A 21,011-nucleotide genomic window follows, 5' to 3' on the forward strand; every position below is an offset into this window, starting at 1 on the left:
TACATTTCATTTAGTAATAAAAGTAAATATTTAGAAACCATAAATAACATTGCAGTAACTAAACGCAGTTAGGTGTTATTTGGGGTGAACATTTGTGTTTATATAGAATAGAAAACCGATAAATTGTTACCGATTGGGCGTTACACTAGGCTCTACAAAAATTAAAAGTAAAAATTTCGCTTTGTAATCGCTGTCATTGGGGTTATTATTTTGTGGATTTATAGTTTTAAAATTAATTAAATAAGTTTATAGTTATAAATAATGGTAAGTTACCAAATTGGTCTGCACGCATCTATGCATATATTCATAATTGGATAAAAATTGCAATATCATTAATTGTTTTATATTAGGGTCAGAATCAGTCTGGCGGAGGAAGCGGTGGAGACAAAAAAGATGACAAGGATAAGAAGAAGAAGTATGAACCCCCGATCCCTACGAGGGTTGGCAAGAAGAAGCGCAAGGCTAAGGGGCCTGACGCAGCCCTGAAGCTGCCTCAAGTCACTCCACACACCAGATGTAGACTGAAGTTGTTGAAATTGGAGAGAATAAAGGATTACTTGTTGATGGAGGAGGAATTCATCCGCAACCAGGAGAGACTGAAGCCCCAGGAGGAGAAGATTGAGGAGGAAAGGTCTAAGGTAAGAATTGTTCTCATTACATACATGTTCCACTTTTGAGAATCTTATCTAACTGCAGGGAGCCCTAGAAAGTTTACCAGAAGTATAAAGAAAAGTAGGGCATCTTTGACCTAACTAAAAACGAAATCTTAAGTTGCAATTTGCTGTGTTGGCATTTATTGTTTAGACCATCCTCTTTTTTGTTTAGTCATGATATATTTTCTGTATTAAGTTTAATCTAAATTCTAATAATCTGACAATCCTATAGGATTTTAATTTAATTAATTTAGTTAGGGTATTATCTATAAAAACATTACATTGTTCTGTTTTGTATCTAAAAAAAAATTGTTTATGTAGGTTGATGACCTGAGAGGCACACCCATGTCTGTGGGCAACCTGGAGGAGATTATAGATGACAACCATGCCATAGTGTCCACGTCTGTGGGCAGCGAGCATTATGTCAGCATCCTGTCCTTTGTGGACAAGGATCAGCTGGAGCCCGGCTGCTCTGTGTTGTTAAACCATAAGGTAAACTATGTTTCTTTTAAGAGTGGCATTCCACCTGTCCAATCTCATTGCGTGTCACTCTCTCATTAAAGCAAAATGCGAGATGCAATATACATTGGACAGATGGAATACCACCCTATAGTCTGTATCTTTAGGTATTTAAATAAAAGTAAACAATTAGTAGATTTTCGGGGAGTTATAACATTTATTGGTTAACCAACCAATTACAAAACTGCCTGGATCAGTCACTGAATGACCAGATTTTGAATTTTATTGAGTAATGTTTTCATCTACCCTTTGTTTACTTTTATAGAAAGATACAGAGTATAAGTCATACATTAAATTCCAGATTTTCACTCATTTTATTGTGTGTGATATATGCATATAATGCAAAATATGCATGATGGTGCTGTTAATGTATGCATATTAGGGAGCAAGGAGGAAATTAAAAGACTGGCACAAGAAAGAAATAGTCATAATCATAATAATCATAATCATTTATTAAAAAAAATTAGTTGGTGATTACTCCACCAACAAGAGCAAAGCTCTTAAGTTATGATAATGATGATGCTTCATTTTAAATTGAGGCAACAGTTTCACAGGGTCTTTGACATTAAGTCCCAGCATAAAAGCAGATAGCACGATGATGATAAGTTGCAATGATTGACAGGTACATGCAGTAGTAGGAGTGCTCGGGGATGACACTGACCCCATGGTGTCAGTCATGAAGCTGGAAAAGGCTCCTCAGGAGACTTACGCTGACATTGGTGGCCTGGACACACAAATTCAGGAAATTAAGGTTGGTTTTGTAAAAAAACACGTGTTTTATTTTTCTTTCTGTGGTTATTATGTATGTTTTTTTTTTTTTTTTCTCTAGTTTTATCTGCAATCAGTCAGACTATAAGCAGATTGGTTGAGTGCTTTATATCATGACGAGCGAGTCCTCCAGCGAGGGCTTCTACTCATTTCGCTTTGACAATTTTGGATTGTCTATGTATGAGGGAAGATGTCTTTTCTTTTTAGTCTTTTATCATATCCCTTGTCTGTTAGTTTTGCTGCCAGGTCGTTTGGGTGGTGTCTTAATCTATGGTGATATGCCTTAGTTGCGTGAAGGATTTCTTCCTTCACAGTATTGATTTGCAGGTATTTATGTATTTCAGAGTTGGTTGTGAACCACGGAGCGTTGCTTATGGACCGCAGTATGTTGTTTTGCATTCTTTGTATTATTGCGATGTTGAAGTTGCTGGCACTGCCCCAAAGTTGTATGCCGTACATCCATGCTGGCTTAAGAATAGTTTTGTAGATTAGGAGTTTGTTGTCTATGGAGAGTTTGCTGTTTCTTCCAAGTAACCAGTAATAATCACGAAATCTAAATCTTAGTTCTTCTCTTTTTGTTTTGATGTGTTGTTGCCATGTAAGCCGTCGATCTAGATGTAAGCCGAGATATCGGACACTGTCATGGTGGGGCAGTGTGGAGTTTTCCAGAGTAACTGGAGGGCAGTTTCCTTTCCTGAGCGTGAAAGTAACTTGGACAGATTTTGATGCACTTGCTCTTATCCTCCATTTTTGCAACCATTTTGTTATGTCCTCTAGCGCGTTTTGTAACTTAAGTGATGCGATACCAGGATCCCTGCTACTTGCAAGTATGGCAGTATCATCAGCAAAAGTGGCCGTGGTGATCCCATCCGCTTGTGGTAGGTCAGCCGTGTAAATCGTGTAGAGCACCGGTCCCAACACTGAGACCTGGGGCACTCCAGCTTTTATTTCTAAGAGCTTAGAGGTCTCATCATCCTCTTTAACTTGAAATAGGCGATCTGATAGATAGGAGTGAAACAAGTTAAAGTAACTGTGGGGTAAGTATGTGCGTATCTTGCAAAGCAGCCCTTTGTGCCACACTCTGTCGAATGCCTGTTGAATGTCTAGAAAAGCTGAAGAACAGTATTCTTTTTCTTCCAGTGACTTTCTGATTCGCTCCACGACTCTGTGAACTTGTTCGATTGTGGAATGCTTTTGTCTAAAGCCGAACTGGTGCGTTGGTATGACTTTTGTCTCTTCTAGTATCGGAAGGATTCTTCTTAGGAGCAGTTTTTCACAGACTTTTGACAGGATCGGTAGTAGGCTAATTGGCCTATATGAGGTAACCTCGTTAGCAGGTTTTCCTGGTTTGTGTATCATCAGTATCTGGGAGACTTTCCACAAGCTGGGATAATATTGTACTCTTAGGATTCCATTGTATAGTGTCACCAAGAATACTACTGCTTTTCTCGGTAGATGCTTTAGAACTTCTTTTGAGATGAGGTCGAATCCTGGTGCTTTTTTATCTTTCAGATCATTGATTACTCTCCAGACTTCGCGTACTGTTACTGGAGTTGGTGGGAGTGAATTATGTATGTTAACATTATATAACTACTCATTAATGAACCTCCAGGTCTGTTTCTTAAAATTGAAATTATGAGCCATATCTACTTAAACTGTATTTACCAGTCTTCCAAACAAAATCAATATTGTTTTAGATTATATAGAGGATAGGTGAGTAGAAAATTGGTAAATAAGTTTAACACCAATATCTATTTTAGTATTATCGGATAAGTAGTCATCAATTTATTTTACTTGCCTCTATTAGTTATTTTTTGTTTATCCCTTTCTCACCATAAACTCATTTTATGTGCTTTATAAACAAGGCAATACAAAACATACATATTTATGATTTGCATAAATAACGTAAACTCACCACTAAAATAAAAATATGTTGTTCCCAGGAATCAGTAGAGCTGCCACTAACTCACCCAGAGTACTATGAAGAGATGGGCATCAAGCCACCCAAGGGTGTGATCCTGTACGGGCCGCCCGGCACTGGCAAGACTTTGCTGGCCAAAGCTGTTGCTAACCAGACCTCTGCCACATTCCTGCGTGTTGTTGGTTCTGAACTTATCCAGAAGTATTTGGTGAGTTGCTGACAAGAATCTGGAAATGGGATCTTTTTCTAGAATTTCCTTTCTACATGTTATGAATGTGATAATGATTCATGCTTTACAAATTCTTCTTGTTCTACTTGATTCTTCATTTACAGATTTTCTCCTTATAAAGTCCAGTTTATTGCTTAAGTCATAAGAGCTATGGGGCATTTCACGCCAAGCGGGCAGCGAAAAAAGTGTCAGGTCATAGAATTTGCTGAAATTTGGAATAATTATACTACTCGATATTCTAAAAATACGCATTTTTTTATTTTATTTTATTTGGCACCGTTTCCGGTTTGGAAGCATTTAAAAAATGGACGAAAATTGAGGAGAGCATTTTACAAAAGCTGATGCAGCTATTATTTAATAAACTGAAAAATAAGTTTAATATTGGTTTGTATACAATTTTAATTGCTTTATCTTGCAGTTATAACAATTTTGATATTTTTTAATTTTTCCATACAAAAAACCGGAAATGAAAATTTCAAGTAAAATTTATATAAAGTTCGGTATTTTTGAAATTTTTTATTTTTGCCTCAAAATGTAGCTTATAGTCCATCAAAAATACATGGAAAGTTTCATAGTGGGATCTGCATTAGTTTCGGAGATACATGAACTAAAGTGCGAACGTGCCGGTCTGAGCGTCGTACTGGCGATTCCTTAGTTACCCAGTCAAATAAAGGTTTTGTCCCTGGAATGACAAATAATAAGCTGGAAACTCGTATAACCACACCTTCGTTTCGTCGGTCTTTAAATTACGATAAAAGTCATAGAAAACCTCGTGTTCGCGCCGGAGTTTATTCAAGGTCAGAGGTCACAAAAATTGCTTTATCACAAATATCAAGGTTTCTATACCTCCAACGATGTTTACATATAAATGAAGATTGTAGGGCATACAATTTGAGACAAATCATGTTCAGGGCATTTTTCCCGATCCTCAACCGTTTTGTAGGAATTGTTGGACAATTCGGATATAGACGGCGCAAAACGCGTAGCGGTCAGCCATGCGCTCCGTAATGCAAGTTCACCGTGAATTCCGGTTAATAATAACTTCTATAAAGTTATTTATTTCATAAGATGCTATTTACGGATCATACGCTGATTTTAGAACAAAAGTTGTCTCTCCTGTGGACAATAGTTAACAGCTTGTGTGATTTGATTTGATTTTGATGAAGCTTTTATCGTGGACTGTACTTTTTTTTCAGTTATCTGCTCAATTCTGCGAATATATTTTATGGCCATGATGATGGGCTGATGTCATTATATATTCTTATTTATACATTAAAAATGACCCGCTTCGCACGGGTTAATAAAATTATACATTAACCGTCCTCTTGAATCACTCTGTCTATTTAAAATACACAGGGACAAACAACGGGAAGCGACTTTGTTTTAACCTATGTAGTAATGTCATTAAAAATATTGCATTGTCATTGGTTTTTCATAAATATGCCAAATTTTAACTCAATGTAAAACCAACAAATAGTCAACGTTTGCAAATGTTGAAGACAGATCGAAAAGATACATATTTCCATCGCCAGTTAAATAAAATATTGTGGAAATGTTTACTTGTATTATTTGTACTTCAACTTTACCTCTTTTCTGTGGACACTAGAGGCAACAAACCCTAATTTTCTAATTAATCCTAATGAAGGGGTTTTACATAGTAGCCTATTTCATAAAATGACTGCATAAATGCACAAAAGCTGTTAACTATTGTCCACAGAAGAGACAACTTTTGTTATAAAATCAGCGTATGATCCGTAAATAGCATCTTATGAAATAAATAACTTCATAGAAGTTATTATTAACCGGAATTCACGGTGAACTTGCATTACGGAGCGTATGGCTGACCGCTACGCGTTTTGCGCCGTCTATATCCGAATTATCCGACAATTCCTACAAAACGGTTGAGGATCGGAAAAAAAATCCGAAACATGACTTGTCACAAATTATATGCTCTACAATCTTCCTTTATATGTAAACATCATTGGAGCTATAGAAACCTTGATATTCGCGATAAAGCAATTTTTGTGACATTTGACCTTGAATAAACTCCGGCGCGAACACGAGGTTTTCTATGACTTTTATCGTAATTTAAAGACCGCCGAAACGAAGGTGTTGTTATACGAGTTTCCAGCTTATTATTTGTCATTCCAGGGTCAAAACCTTTATTTGACTGGGTAACTAAGGAATCGTCAGTAGTGGCCAGTACGACGCTCAGACCGGCACGTTTGCACTTTAGTTCATGTATCTCCGAAACTAATGCAGATCCCACTCTCAAACTTTCCGTGTATTTTTGATGGACTATAAGCTACATTTTAAGGCAAAAATAAAAATTTTCAAAAATACCGAACTTTATATAAATTTGACTTGAAATTTTCATTTCCGGTTTTTTGTATGAAAAAATTAAAAAATATCAAAATTGTTATAACTGCAAGATAAAGCAATTAAAATTGTATACAAACCAACATTAAACTTATTTTTCAGTTTATTAAATAATAGCTGCATCAGCTTTTGTAAAATGCTCTCCTCAATTTTCGTCCATTTTTTAAATGCTTCCAAACCGGAAACGGTGCCAAATAAAAAAAAATAAAAAAATGCGTATTTTTAGAATATCGAGTAGTATAATTATTCCAAATTTCAGCAAATTCTATGACCTGACACTTTTTTCGCTGCCCGCTTGGCGTGAAATGCCCCCTATGTCTATCATATAGTTCGTTTTTTTTAGCATTAGAAAGAACTTGCAAGAAGGTAAGCGGTCTTGACATGTCTTTTAATTAAAAAACGCTTTTAGAAAATCAGTAACTATTACTTATAAAAGCAGAAGAATATAAATGATCATATTAGATTCATAATTGTTACATATTTGCCATAACTTATTTTTAAAATCTGTTTTTCAATTAAAAGACACGTCAAGATTGTTTAAATACCTTATATCTAATGCTAAAAAAAACGAACTATAGGCTATTTCATTATCCCTTTACTACCTTTATCATTTATCAGTTTCCGAATAATGCTACAATTTTGTGTTCGTTGAATTTATTTGCTAGTTCTTTCAGAAACAGGCAACTAATAAAGGTTTTTTTTACACAGGGTGATGGGCCAAAGCTGGTGCGAGAGTTATTCAGAGTGGCTGAGGAGCATGCACCATCAATTGTCTTCATAGATGAAATTGATGCTGTGGGCACAAAACGGTAATTAAAAAAAAAATATGAGAAAGAAATGTGTTAAGTTATTGAAACATGATTTCACTTTATATCTACGCAGTACGCAATGAATATTAATTAAATATTCGACAAGATCTTAAAAGAAAAATCTTCTAGTTCAAAATATAAGAAAAAATACAAAATTTTATTACGATTTTTCAGATATGACTCGAATTCTGGTGGTGAAAGAGAAATTCAAAGAACTATGTTGGAGCTGCTAAATCAATTAGATGGATTTGATTCTCGTGGCGATGTTAAAGTAAGTAATTATTTCGAGACACAATATTTTCAATTATTTTTTTCGGGAATACCCAAAAATTCGACATTCGTGTTAAACTTTGTCCTTTATGTGACAAACGAAAGTGAAGCATCTAACCTACGAAAATCGAAAACCCCAACCATGAAATAAATGAATTGCCAGGACTTGGAAAACCATAATCATCACTTCCAATTTAAACTATTAAACTAAAATGCACGCTGCATGCATTTGAAGCGTTCATCGAAATTATTTACCATCTTGATATGGATCAACGCAAATTGTCTGAAATTTGGAGGTACCAATAAAATATTTTAGTGACAAGCAAGTTAAAAATTAATCAATTACAAACTCAAAACTATTGTACTTAAAAATGGTTTGTAGTAAAATATGTTTTACTCACAGGTAATCATGGCCACAAACCGCATAGAAACCCTAGACCCTGCCCTCATTCGCCCCGGACGTATCGACAGGAAGATCGAGTTCCCGCTCCCTGATGAGAAGACCAAGAGAAGGATCTTCACCATTCACACCTCGAGGATGACGTTGGCTGACGATGTTAACTTGTCAGAACTCATTATGTCTAAGGATGATCTCTCTGGTGCTGACATTAAGGTACTTACATACTTTTTTGTTTTTAAAATATATTGATCTGGTTGAAGACTAAAAATATTCTCAATTAAGTAATTATCATTCAAACTGGAGTTATTTCACGACCTAGAATTATTTTACCCTGTGATGGGCAAGTGTCTCTGTACTTTTCTTTTAAGAATTAAAAGTTTTGACATCATGCTTCAAAACCACGTTTTTTTTTTATCTGTTTAAGTGTTCAGTAAGGCCCCATTTACACGAGAGCTTTTCCAACGCGCTTTAAGTAAACGTTTGAATGACACAAATGGATACATGCTGTATTTATTCACACGATGGTGGTCGCGCCTTTTTTGACGTTAGCGGAAGCAGTTATAAAGTTGACCCAAAAATTTTTTATTAAGCTATGAGCTTCATCACATATGTTCCTTGAGTAATTCTAAGCATTTCAAGCCTGGGAGGCAATAAGAAATGTGTGTCTACTCGGATTTGTAATGGATTCAAACTTTCAACCCCTTTTTAACCCTGTTAGGGGATGAATTTTACAAAACGCTGAAATTACTTTTCCTGCCTTTTAATAATATCCCCAAATACAAAGATTCAAGTCCCGCGTTCGAAAATTTTTTTGATATCCATACAAACTTTCAACTCCTTTTTCACCACCTTAGGGGATGAATTTTCAAAAACGCTGAAATTAGTTTTCTTGTATTTTAATAATATATCGTTTTACGAAGTTTCAAATTCCTAGCTTAAAATAAAACTTGAACCCCATACAAACTTTCATCCCCTTTTTAACCCCCTTAGGGGTTGAATTTCTCAAAATCGCTTCTTATCTCTTGTACACTTTATAAATGTAATCTAGTGTGCAAATTTCAACTTTCTATCTTTTGTAGTTTCGGCTCCGCGTAGCAAAAATCTCCAACCAAATTTTTCACCTTTTTACGTTTTTCTTGTAAAATTACTACGAAATTGAAAAAACAAATATCAGCAATGAATTCTACGTCTTTGGTTTATACGAAAATGATACCAAACTTGCCCTAGTACCCACCAGGATCAGAGTAGATTTTTTTTTTAAATGACGGATGGCGGCCGTCTTTGTACCCCACCCTCCCCCCCACTTCAGGCTAGAAATGCTTAGAATTACTCAAATATCAGATGTGATGAAGCTCATAGCTTAATAAAAAATTTTTGGGTCATGTATGGCAGCGTTACATAACTGACTCCAGTACGTGCGATGAAAAAGCTCTCGTGTAAATGGGGCCTCAAGACATGGTATATTTTTGTCGATTTTGTGTGTTGATAAAGGCCAACTACTACTTTATTGTTTGTGTTCCCAGGCTATATGTACAGAAGCTGGTTTGATGGCGCTAAGAGAACGGCGCATGAAAGTCACTAATGAAGACTTCAAGAAGTCCAAAGAAAGTGTGTTGTATCGCAAAAAAGAAGGCACACCCGAGGGACTTTATCTATAGGTTGCATTTCAGTTTCAATTGTATTAACATTGAATATGTATCTACTTTAATAATTACTATATTATGAATTAAAATAATCTTTATGATTTAATAAAACGCAGCGCATGCTACACTAACTAGTTTTATTTACAGCCCTAAGGCTAGCCTTACCTCTCATTCATTTGGGTAGAATAGAAATGGAAACCTACCCTCATGCAAGTGAAAATTCTATGCAGCGTATGCAGCCCATCTGTCTAAGAATGTAGTGATGCTGATGATAGTCTAGATATGCCTAAAGTTATAAGAAGTCCTACGTGCCCTCTACAAATGATAGGTTCAACTGACCACGCAACGATTCACTCTATTCAAGATTAGTTTGGTTTCTCTTTCACTAGTATGCATAAAAAAATGAGACGTAGAGAAGAGCTCCACAGTCCTTTTTGCCGACTATAGTCTGACAAAAAAGAGTAGCAATTAAAAAGTGGCAATGCAATACTGTAGTGTCGTCCCTTTCAAATCACTATACAAGAAAACGGGACGACGCCACTTTTTAATTTCTACTCTTTTTTTTGGTCAGTCACATGAATTTCATAGAACGATCAAACGCCGCAATGTCTCTAAAATCGCATGCGGTTTGTTGCAACGTATTTTTGTACTTTCTAAAATCTACAAAGTAAAGTTCACGCACAATTTCTGAACGAACAATAAAACACCCATCGAAATTTTTTGAACGAAATGTGAAATGTCATAGCGTTTTATTTAATATAATCCTACCAAATTATAAAGGTATCATATAACCTAGCCGCTCAAGGGAAAACGCCCAACGTCTCAAACGAAAAAATCATTCCGTATGTATGCGTTGATTTGGTCGTATTATCCCAGTTGTCAATAATTTCCTGTACTAGTTTTTAGTTTTGTATGAAGAAAGTCGAGTAATTATTGATATTTATATTATAAACAAGCGCATGTTCCGTTCATTTGTTTACAAAATGCGTATTAGCTATAGGGTTAATGAATGAGTGACACAGGTAGTGAGTCAGACGAGGCGACCGAGCGTACGGCACTCATGGACGGCCACATCGCAGAAGCTCGTCCCGACAGGGAGATCGCCGAAAGGATCGCCAGGAAAAAGAAAACAAAATCGGACACCCAGCGCACTTATGGCGTGAGTAACACGAATGTATGTTCCGTAGTTCTACCTTACTACTTCCTTTGCTGGGTCATGGTGACAGGCAATACACCTACATAATCTCTAACCAATCATAATGCATATGTTTCGTGTTGTTTATCACAACGGCTATGTTATTTGGAAAAATTATTGTAATCTTGAGTGTATGTTATCTTAAATTTATGTAATCATTTTGTTTATGATGACTCAGAGTGTGGAACAAAATGATGGTGGAGGGTCCAGTGGGCCCAGCAGGCCTGGGCCTAGCGGGCCTAACCCACCGCAGCCAACGGAGCCACAGATTGAAGAGTTGGAGCTGAAGTATGGTGCTCGGCATGTGATCAAGCTATTTGTACCTGTTACACTGTGTATGCTGGTGGTTGTAGCTACAATATCAACTGTCAGCTTTTACTCTGTTAAAGATGTATATTTGTAAGTACTTCATATCACTTTCTTTTGATAATACAATGTAATCTATCAAGTATAAATATAAGCATTAATAAGTATATTGTTATTAGGGGAACTTTACTCAACTTTTATGAAAACATTAAGCTTAAAATCATAGCATATTTCATTTTATGCTACAACTATTGTATTTTCTCTGAAAGATTAAAAGTATCATGGGTTTTATTAATTTTATTACAAGTGTTCTAATCATAAAATGTTTAGGACCTCTCTATTTATAAAGATGTGCAGTTCCAGAATAACACATGCGGTCATTATTTACAGAGCATACACACCATTTCATGAAGAAAGTCCTCACGCAGTGACCAAAGTATGGAACGCACTGGCCAACTCCATGATCCTACTGTGTGTGATCGCACTGATGACCGTGCTGCTCATAGTGCTGTACAAGAAGAGATGTTACAAGATCATACACGGCTGGCTCATTCTCTCCTCCTTGATGTTGCTGTTTTTGTTCTCATATTTGTATATAGAGTGAGTACTAAATTTGTGTTGTTCTAATGCTTCTAGTAATCAATCGTGCAATGGCAGTCAAACAGATTTAGGTCCAATACTCTTGTGCTGCCCACCATGCAAAATTATAGCCAAGGAACTTAGAATCTTGTTGTATTTTTAATTAGGTTGAAATTCATTTGTTCAAACATTTTATGAGACAAATGAAATGCTACCTACTTTGTTTTTAATTAAGGTTGACATTTAATCGAAACTGAGTGTACATCCTAATGTACATTGGGCGGCATAAGGTTATAGGTAGGTTAGTGTGGCATGGTTGATGACAGACTGATATCTTTAACACATTCAGCAATGTAACAAGCCCCGATAGTTACATATTATATGTTGAAATAATCTTCTATCTATACAACAGCCGCAGTTACAATTGATGTACTTATGCATAATAGTTGTTTTATTTATTTTCATATAAGACCGAGAAAAACAATACAGTTCTTGTTTCTTTTTATCTTTATATTTGATAATTTGCATACATAGGTAAATGCAGCCGAAGAAAGTGTGAGCAAAGCAACAACAATCATTTATGCAGTGAAAGTTACAGTGATGTTTGATCATATCTTAACTATTTACACTCGTTAGGCACAATTAAACACATTGAAATCTGTAATTGTAATCAGAACAGTTTCTATTTGCTAATTGTTAACAAATGAACATATTTTATAGCCTTCAAATTGGATTTGTTGTGAATTTTATCTTAGCCCATAATATTGTCCCCTCTCCCCTCTGCATTAGAACTTCCGTATTCGTCCCCCATTTCACCCTTCTAAAAGTACCTTACCTTATGTGCCATATTTCATACAATTCCACCTTGCTTTGCCATCTATAAAATGTTATTTAATATGGTTTCTTCCAATAAAGTATGTATGTATTTGTCTTACAGAGAAGCGTTAAGAGCCTACAACATCCCAATGGATTACATAACGCTAGGGTTTGTCATGTGGAACTTTGGTGTCATGGGCATGATCGTGATCCACTGGAAGGGCCCCCTGCGGTTACAGCAGGCCTATCTGATCTTCATCGCTGCACTAATGGCACTTGTGTTCATCAAATATCTGCCGGAGTGGACGACATGGGCAGTACTGGCTGTTATATCTATTTGGGGTGAGAAGAATTATCAAAACTATTTCAATCATATAAATTTGAATATTATTTGTGGGAACAATAAGAAAACAAAGACTTTACGAAGTTATACTACACAAATTGTAGACAACAAACTTTTAGCTGAGAATTTTTACCTTAACACAAGTTAAAGAACAGAAAGAATTTTTTATGTAGCCATTTACTTGCAAAAAAAAAACTTGCATGTGCGGAATTCTAAATATCCTGTTCATTATTTCAGATCTAGTAGCAGTATTGACTCCAAAGGGCCCTCTGAGGATATTAGTTGAAACAGCTCAAGAAAGAAATGAACCCATCTTCCCGGCTCTCATTTACTCATGTATGTATACATATACATAACATGTCTGGTGTCTTATAAAGATAACAATGACACTTCTGCAGTTTGGAGTATATTTCAGTATATAGTTATAACATAAGATTACATTCAAATTGATATATTATACATAATCAAAGTTATCTGTGATGCTGATGAATATGACTTAATTGATGTTTATATTGAAATAGAACCAATTCTTTTTTTTATTAATGGGTCAACTTTTTGTATAAGAATGAGCCTGGCTCATTACATCATTAAATATTTGACTTAAAAAAATTCAAATTATATATGCTTGCAGCGACGGTGATGTACTGCCTCGTGGGGACGACGACGACGACGGGCGAAGGTGAGCCCCGGGAGCTGCGGCCTCTCAACCACGGTCCGTGACACTAACACAAAAATGTTTGTCCGTGTAGTCCCCCCTATGACCATTAGTCAAACATTCCCAATTTCCCATATATCCATGGGTGGAGGTGAGCCCCGGGAGTTGCGGCCTCTCAACCAGCACGGTCCGTGACACTAACAACTTATGTCTATCCATGTAGTCCCGCTTGTCGAACATTTGTTAAACATTTCTATATAAGCACAGGCAGAGTAGAGCTGTGACTTCTCAACCACGGTCCGTAACACTAAAGGTGGGTCCATACTTGTGACATAATGACGGACCGGACTACGTGGCATCGCTACAGGACATGTTACGCTAAATGTGGACGATTAAACACATTATTACAACTAATGTCTGTGTGTTGTAGAACATTTGTCATACATTTTCCCGTTTAAACACGGGCGGAGGTGAGCCTGGGTCTCTTAATTCGCACGATCCGTGTCACTAACATTTCTAATTATTTTTCTAGGATAGTTCATTTAATGAAGTTATTTAACACCATTCACTATTTTCTTCTTATTTAAAGATCAAAAAGTCATATGATGCATATCAAAACTATCAAAATCTTTCTAAACGAGCACCACTCCATTGGTCATAGTCAAAAAATCATATGTATGCAGATATGTGTCGACATCGATATCGAGCAATCATTTATAAAAGACGCCGTTCACGCTATGCTCATACGAAACTACGCATTCAGCCATTCGGAGTATTCGGACCGTCATATGAGAACCGTGGAAATGGGTCTTTAGTGCCAACTATAGTTCGTTTTTTTAGCATTAGTAAAAAGGTTAACAATCTTGACGCGTCTTTTAATTGAAAAGCGCGTTTTAAAATAAATCACGGCAAATATGTAACAATTATGAATCTAGTACAATAATTTATATTTTTTTGCTTTCATAAGTAATAATTACTAATTTTTTTAAAGCGTTTTTAATTAATAGACATGTCATGATCGCTCACCTTCTTTCTAATGTTAAAAAAAAAACGAACTTCGTCAACAAAACTCGCATCGCTTATCCCGATTTGCAACTGTACAGGTGCCGCGGGCGAAGGCCGAGCCGCGGCGCGGCCGGCGTCGGGCGCGGACGGGGACGGCGGCTTCGACGCGGCGTGGGCGGCGCGGCGCGACGCGGGCCGCGACTCCGGGCGCGAGGCGCGGCGCCTGCGCGTGGACGGCACGCAGCCCGCCAACTATACTACACGCGTCGAGCGCCCCGCGCCGCCGCCACCGCCAACAGATATGGAGGAGGAGAGTTAGTACCGCGCCGCTTGCTAAATCACATTTAACCACCAATCTTTATACATACCTATACTTACTTTGCGACGAAGAGATCATATAAGCGCCATACCTTGATGTGCCACTTGTCATGAAAACTTAGCGTATGCCGATTCTAGGTATAAATAAAGCCCGACTACCTTCTACTTCAACTCTTCCTACTAATCTTTTCACCTAAATTGTTTCATCAACTTGACGCTCCTGCCGGTTACAATGTATGACTGCGACATGTCTCACATCAGACTTGGCGAGCGACTTAGAGTGATGTTCAGATTCTTGGAATGAAAATCTAGAAGTAGTTAAAATCGTTTACATAGCTTACTTAAATGGTTACCTTTAAATAAGTTATGTTCCTTCTTCAATATTTTGAAAGAACAATATTCACTCGCAATTTTTGATGTTAACAAAACACTTAATTTTTGTGTAATTAAAATTGTTTTTACCAAATTATAAATGTCTTCATAAATTAAGTTCAATGTATAGTAATCTATAACTATAACTTACATGTTTAGTATACCTGTTAATAAATGTAAGTTAGTTAATAAATAAATAAATAGTCACAAAATAAAGCAATCGAAAGGTTCAGTTCGGTTTCTTTATTTGTAATAAAGATTTTACAGGTCACACAGGTACATTTAAAGTACGATCAAAAAATTAAAGTAACAATGCACTTTATTACATTTGTAACACGGTTTATTGTCCATTAATTTCAATGGTGTTAGTTAGTAACTTTTGCTTGTCACCCGACGAAATAAGATAGTTATTACAATGTGGTATCTGATTAATTGGTTTGAATTACCAGAGGGCGTGAAGCTGGGTCTGGGCGACTTCATATTCTACAGCGTGCTCGTCGGGAAGGCCAGCTCCTACGGCGACTGGAACACTACACTCGCTTGTTTTGTTGCTATACTTATTGTGAGTGCTTCTCTATACACGGTGTAACATGAGTAAACCGAATAATTTTAACAGCGTATTCCTGATCATGTTTAGAGACAAAAATGTCCTATAAACTTTTTTGATATTCGCCTAGTTTCAGAGATATTATTAATAAAAAAAAACTGGTCAAGTGCGAGTCGGACTCGCGTTTCGAGGGTTCCGTACATCACACAATTTTCAACAATTTTTTTTTGCACGTGTAACGTGACGTGAGTGAAACGTCTTGAAAAACCCGAATGAGTCAATCAAGTTTTCAACACATGTAATATGAAGTTTTCTGGCGTGGTGGCTTATATCTCTGCAAATATGCAAAGTAGCTTAGATAGGAAATTAAATGCCGAACAATAGTACAAGTGTCTAAATGCGAAGACTGAAGACCGAGCTCCGCCAGGCGTGTCTCACTCCGCGATTTCGTCGCTTTGCTACAGGTAGCTAAAAGTACATCCGTTCGACCCCAATTTTGGGGTTTGCCATAAGCCGCGCGTGGCGCTGTCGCCACCTAGCGGCCATATCTGTGCTGATCGTGACAGACGCGTTTTGTTAGAGAGTGAGTCTTCTGTACCTAGTACTATTATTTATTCTGTGGCTCCGCGTAGAGCTTAAAACTCTGAGCGTCCGACGGGTCGCGCTTCCTACAACTTCCGCAAGTGTTTTAAAAGCGAAGGCCGAAGAGAGATAATACCTACAAGGTGGCCAAAAAATACGCACATTCCCGTAGCCAGGGAGGTTTTGGGATTATACCTACTGAGCAACATTTACTATGGGACCCGAAATCGCGAAAAAAAATGTATCCTCCCATAGAAAACGGACCAGCCAAAACGTATGAAACAGCCAAATTTTTCTTCGCGATTTCGGGGTTGCACGTCGGCAACGGGAATACACTTAGTTTATTTTTTGGCCACCCTGTATAGTGCTTTTTAAAACACGTGACAATACCTAGTAACCTAATCAATCAGTACTACAAGTACCATTGCGGCTGTGTGCCAGATACAGCCTAGTCGCATTTTTTTATCTACAGTCCAACTCACGCTTGAAGCTAAAGGCACGCCTCTTCGGGACGCTTCGGGTCTTCGGCCTTATGCGGATATCGGCCTAGGGCCTTCGCAATAGCTGTCTACATCATGTTTCACTTAAAGTATTGCGGCTGTGTCCCTTAAAAAACCTAAACCGCATTTTTGGTTTTAAATCCGACTCACGCTTGACTCTAGATTTCTAATAAGTTTTCCTGTCATCTTTAGGTAAAGGACTATTTTGTGTATTTTTTTTAGAATTTTAGACTTAGTAGTTTCGGAGATAGAGGGGGGGGAATGGTCTTTTTTTGTCTATTTTCTTGAATAACTTCTAAATCGTAAATTTATAAAAAAAATATATTTGAGATTCTCACAATGAGCTCTTTCGTTCTATATGTAACACGACATAGTTTGCAAAACTTTGATTTTTATTTTATGGTTTACCCCCCAAAAGTAGCCCCTATGTTTAAAATTCATTTGTTGACGTTACATATCCGTTTTTGGGTCACAGACTTACATATGTGTACGAAATTTCAACTTGGTCCAGTAGTTTCGGAGCAAATTGGCTGTGACAGACGGACGGACAGACAGACGCACGAGTGATCCTATAAGGGTTCCGTTTTTTCCTTTTGAGGTACGGAACCCTAAAAAAGAACATGTTTTTATTGTTACATAGTGTAAAAGGCCTTTTTTGATGGTGATGTTGCTGCTATGGGACGTAGTCTAAATATCCTTATTGATAGATGTCAAAAAATGACAAGTAACACTTAGCAAAAAGTAGGTTCTACAAAAAAAAATGTAAAAATCAATTTTAAGTGACAAGTTTACCAATAACATTTATTTTTTATGTACAAATACATTCAAAAAATTGAAAAAACAAAACAAACAAAAAAATTTTTTTTTGGCTAAATTGACCTAAACTCATATTACAATTTTTACTTCTTTTGACCTCAGAAATGCGTGGTTAAAATTATTCGGTTTCCTCATGTTACACCGTGTATATACTCTGATATTAACATTATTTTAACCTCTAGCCACCCAGAGACATAAAAAAACCGGCCAAGTGCGAGTCGGACTCGCGTTTCTAGGGTTCCGTACATAAGTCCGACTCACGCTTGACTGCACATTTCTAATAGGTTTTCCTGTCATCTACAGGTAAAGAACTATATTGTGTATTTTTTCCATAATTTTAGACCCAGTAGTTTCGGAGATAAAGGTAATTTTTCATGGTCATTTTTCGGCTATTTTCTTAAATAACTTCGAACCTATGTATTTTAAAATTCTAAAAAAACATGACCATCTTTGGGTCACTAATTTACATATGTGTACCAAATTTCAACTTAATTGGTCCAGTAGTTCCCGAGAAAATAGGCTTTGACAGACGGACATAAGACGCACGAGTGATCCTATAAGGGTTCCGTTTTTTTTCCTTTTGAGGTACAGAACCCTAAAAATAGAAAAGGTCTCTTGTTCCATTCTAATTTAAACTTTGTGTTGACAATATAAAATTTCATTTTGCTTGGCAAGATTTGACGTATGGGCGGCTAGAGGCTAAATGGGTATTATTAAGGGTCGATTGCACCAAACTCTTCGTATCGTTAAAGAGTTCGCTAAATTTTTATGTATGGAAAGTTTTATAGTAAAGCGCCGGGGCGCGCCGGCTGACGTTGACCAGTCTGTCAAATGTGGTTGGTGCAACTGGTCCTAAGTCGGAATAAACGCTCGACATGTTTGGAATATCTTCCTAATCGATAATTAAATAATTTTAATTTGTTAGTCTCACAATAGTTTTATATTTAAATATTTTAGCGACACGATTTTTCGCGACATTTAACGAATATAATGGCAAAAACAAGTCATCATCATCATCTCAGCCATAAGACGTCCACTGCTGAACATAGGCCTCCCCCTTGGATCTCCATACGCTGTACGTTGTACGCTGGATGCGGGTCGCTTCCAACCGGCAAAAACAAGTAAAAAGAAAATTTTAAAAACTACTCCTCAGTTAGCATCAAATATTATTGATATTACAGTATTACAGCCAAAGTGGGCAAATATATCATAACACATCTTTATTCTTATCGTTACAAAGATGCCTGTCTTGTGAGAGATGCTTTAGGTACCACAGATTGGGTTTACACATACCCATGGGTTTAGTTTGAACATACCCATTTCATTTGCAGAAGCATAACGAAACTTTTACTTCTTACAGGGATTATGCCTAACCCTCCTCCTGCTGGCGATTCTCAAGAAGGCGCTACCAGCGCTGCCCATCTCCATAACGTTCGGTCTCATCTTCTACTTCGCGACGCGCGGCGTCGTGAAGCCCTTCGCGGACGCATTAGCTGCCGAACAGGTCTTCATATAGCTACCGCCCCACACACTAGATATCAATTAATGAAGGCGATTCCTTCCAGTTACTGATTATCGTTGAACGTTTGTAAACCTTAATGCGATGGCATAAGGTCTACCTAAGGTTAGTTGTGTTGCGAGGATGTTAGCAGGGCGATGAAATGTTCACTTACTTGTGCACGCTTATTGGTATCTAACCTTTGCAGTTTTGTATAAAATAAATGATCTTGATGAAATCCGATCCGATTTATTAGAAAACTCAGTATTGGCTTTTAGGTTACAGTTATTGATCTCACTTTTTGGCTATATTTAAATTATTTGACCTCAACTAAGAGGGTAATACGGTATTCTTGCTTGATGGTTACAGAAGCTACCTACCCTGACTGAACACAGATGGACCTTATGTCTTTGCAATAAGGTTTAAGAATTGTCAGTTATAGTGCAAACCAAACTGACGATGGGGGTCATATCTCCATCTCTCTCACCCTACCTTCCATCAAGCGAGCGTGAATGAGAAGTTTTACGATCGTCAGTTTGGTTTGTGTCTATTATAGCAGTATCAGGATTAACTTATCTGCGCGGAGTCTCGTGTTAAGTCACCAAAAAGTATAGCGCGCACGATTGAGTGAATATGTCGCTAATACAAATTATGATTAATAAATAACTAATACCCAGGGAATTATCTTGTAATATCTACGCATAGAGCGTATACGTAACCAATACACTTCATGCCTTCTTATGAAGCCTTATAGGACTTGCAGCTACCTAATATGGTAAGTAGGAAATTTGTAAACACTGTCGATTATGACACGGTAGTCAGTCTTGTCTAACAATTTTATTTATTGTATTGAATAATGAGTAAATGAATTTTAATTTTAGAGTTTACAGATGCGATCTTCTCTAGGTACAGACATAATGAAACACCGGAAATACACTAAGTAACATTCTTGTCTTCGATTATTTATTTGGTAAGCTATGAATCACAGAATTATACTTTTATTGAGCGCAATAGGATTTTTATATTAGTGTTAACATAGATAAGTTTTACACTAATATTAGTTGCTCACAGCCGAGAAAATCTATAGACTCGAAAAGTACTATTAGGAGATTTAAATGTTTACCAAATAATTCAAGTGACAATTAACTCTTAAAGACTGACAATTCCAGGTAAAATCGCAGTGTCTAACCAAATGAATGTAGATATACTCTTTAAGGTATACGTAGTGTTAGTAACAAAAATGGAATGAATATAATACAAGCGACACATCAACAGCAACTAGTATATAAACGCCGAAAACCGGTTCCGATAAGTAGACAGTTCAAAATGTTAAAAACCTAACCTAAGATTACTTGCGTTACGTAACATTTTTACTTAAGTTTCAAAATAATTGTTAACATTCCATTAGTTTTATGCCTTAATTCTTAAATAGATTGTTCCTTTCTGCCTATCAGGTTTTTTGTTCCTTATGTACCTGTATATTATGGAGAACGACAACATACATAAACTCGGAAAATCTATCCTTGATTCTTATCACTGTTTCTAGCCCTGACCGAATTATCCCTATAATATATATACTTTATTTATATGCAGTTTTGTTTAATCTTTTACTTGCAGGAATGTCATTTAACAATCGTTTCATATAAGTGAAATGTTAGCAGCAGACATGACATACTGCAGAAGCCATCTTTGGTGATGCATAGGACAATTTTATTAAAAATATGGGCTTGCCGATAGAACGTGTTGAGTTCTGTAAAGAAAAGCTCATCCTTAAATTATAATGTGGTTTAAATTATTAGCTAGGAACTTTGTAAAGCAAATTAGGTAATATAACTTTTGATATAACAACAATTGTTTTATTTCTTTTCTCCCTCCTAAATAAAACAAG

The 21,011-nt window shown here is 36.7% G+C and overlaps 2 protein-coding genes across 4 annotated transcripts; both read left to right on the forward strand.

The window, feature by feature from the left end:
- Positions 1-112: 112 nt before the first annotated feature.
- Positions 113-9,718, forward strand: LOC134673473 (26S proteasome regulatory subunit 4). The gene is made up of 9 exons (XM_063531468.1): positions 113-264; positions 351-638; positions 975-1,145; positions 1,795-1,923; positions 3,884-4,069; positions 7,178-7,278; positions 7,453-7,549; positions 7,952-8,161; positions 9,472-9,718. The coding sequence occupies exons 1-9, from the start codon at positions 262-264 to the stop codon at positions 9,604-9,606; spliced, it is 1,320 nt and encodes a 439-aa protein (XP_063387538.1). The 5' UTR covers positions 113-261; the 3' UTR covers positions 9,607-9,718.
- A 714-nt stretch (positions 9,719-10,432) lies between these two features.
- LOC134673346 (presenilin-1) lies at positions 10,433-20,974 on the forward strand. 3 transcript variants are annotated; one of them, XM_063531312.1, is made up of 9 exons: positions 10,433-10,765; positions 10,965-11,185; positions 11,483-11,692; positions 12,609-12,829; positions 13,068-13,166; positions 13,462-13,542; positions 14,589-14,804; positions 15,630-15,742; positions 18,986-20,974. In XM_063531312.1, the coding sequence occupies exons 1-9, from the start codon at positions 10,601-10,603 to the stop codon at positions 19,139-19,141; spliced, it is 1,482 nt and encodes a 493-aa protein (XP_063387382.1). In that variant the 5' UTR covers positions 10,433-10,600; the 3' UTR covers positions 19,142-20,974. The 3 variants fall into 3 exon arrangements, with proteins under 3 accessions (XP_063387382.1, XP_063387384.1, XP_063387383.1); XM_063531314.1 differs by having other exon boundaries at positions 13,462-13,509; XM_063531313.1 differs by having other exon boundaries at positions 10,434-10,750.
- Positions 20,975-21,011: the final 37 nt, after the last annotated feature.

The sequence above is a fragment of the Cydia fagiglandana genome, chromosome 18, assembly GCF_963556715.1.
Source record: "Cydia fagiglandana chromosome 18, ilCydFagi1.1, whole genome shotgun sequence".
NCBI lineage: Eukaryota > Metazoa > Arthropoda > Insecta > Lepidoptera > Tortricidae > Cydia > Cydia fagiglandana.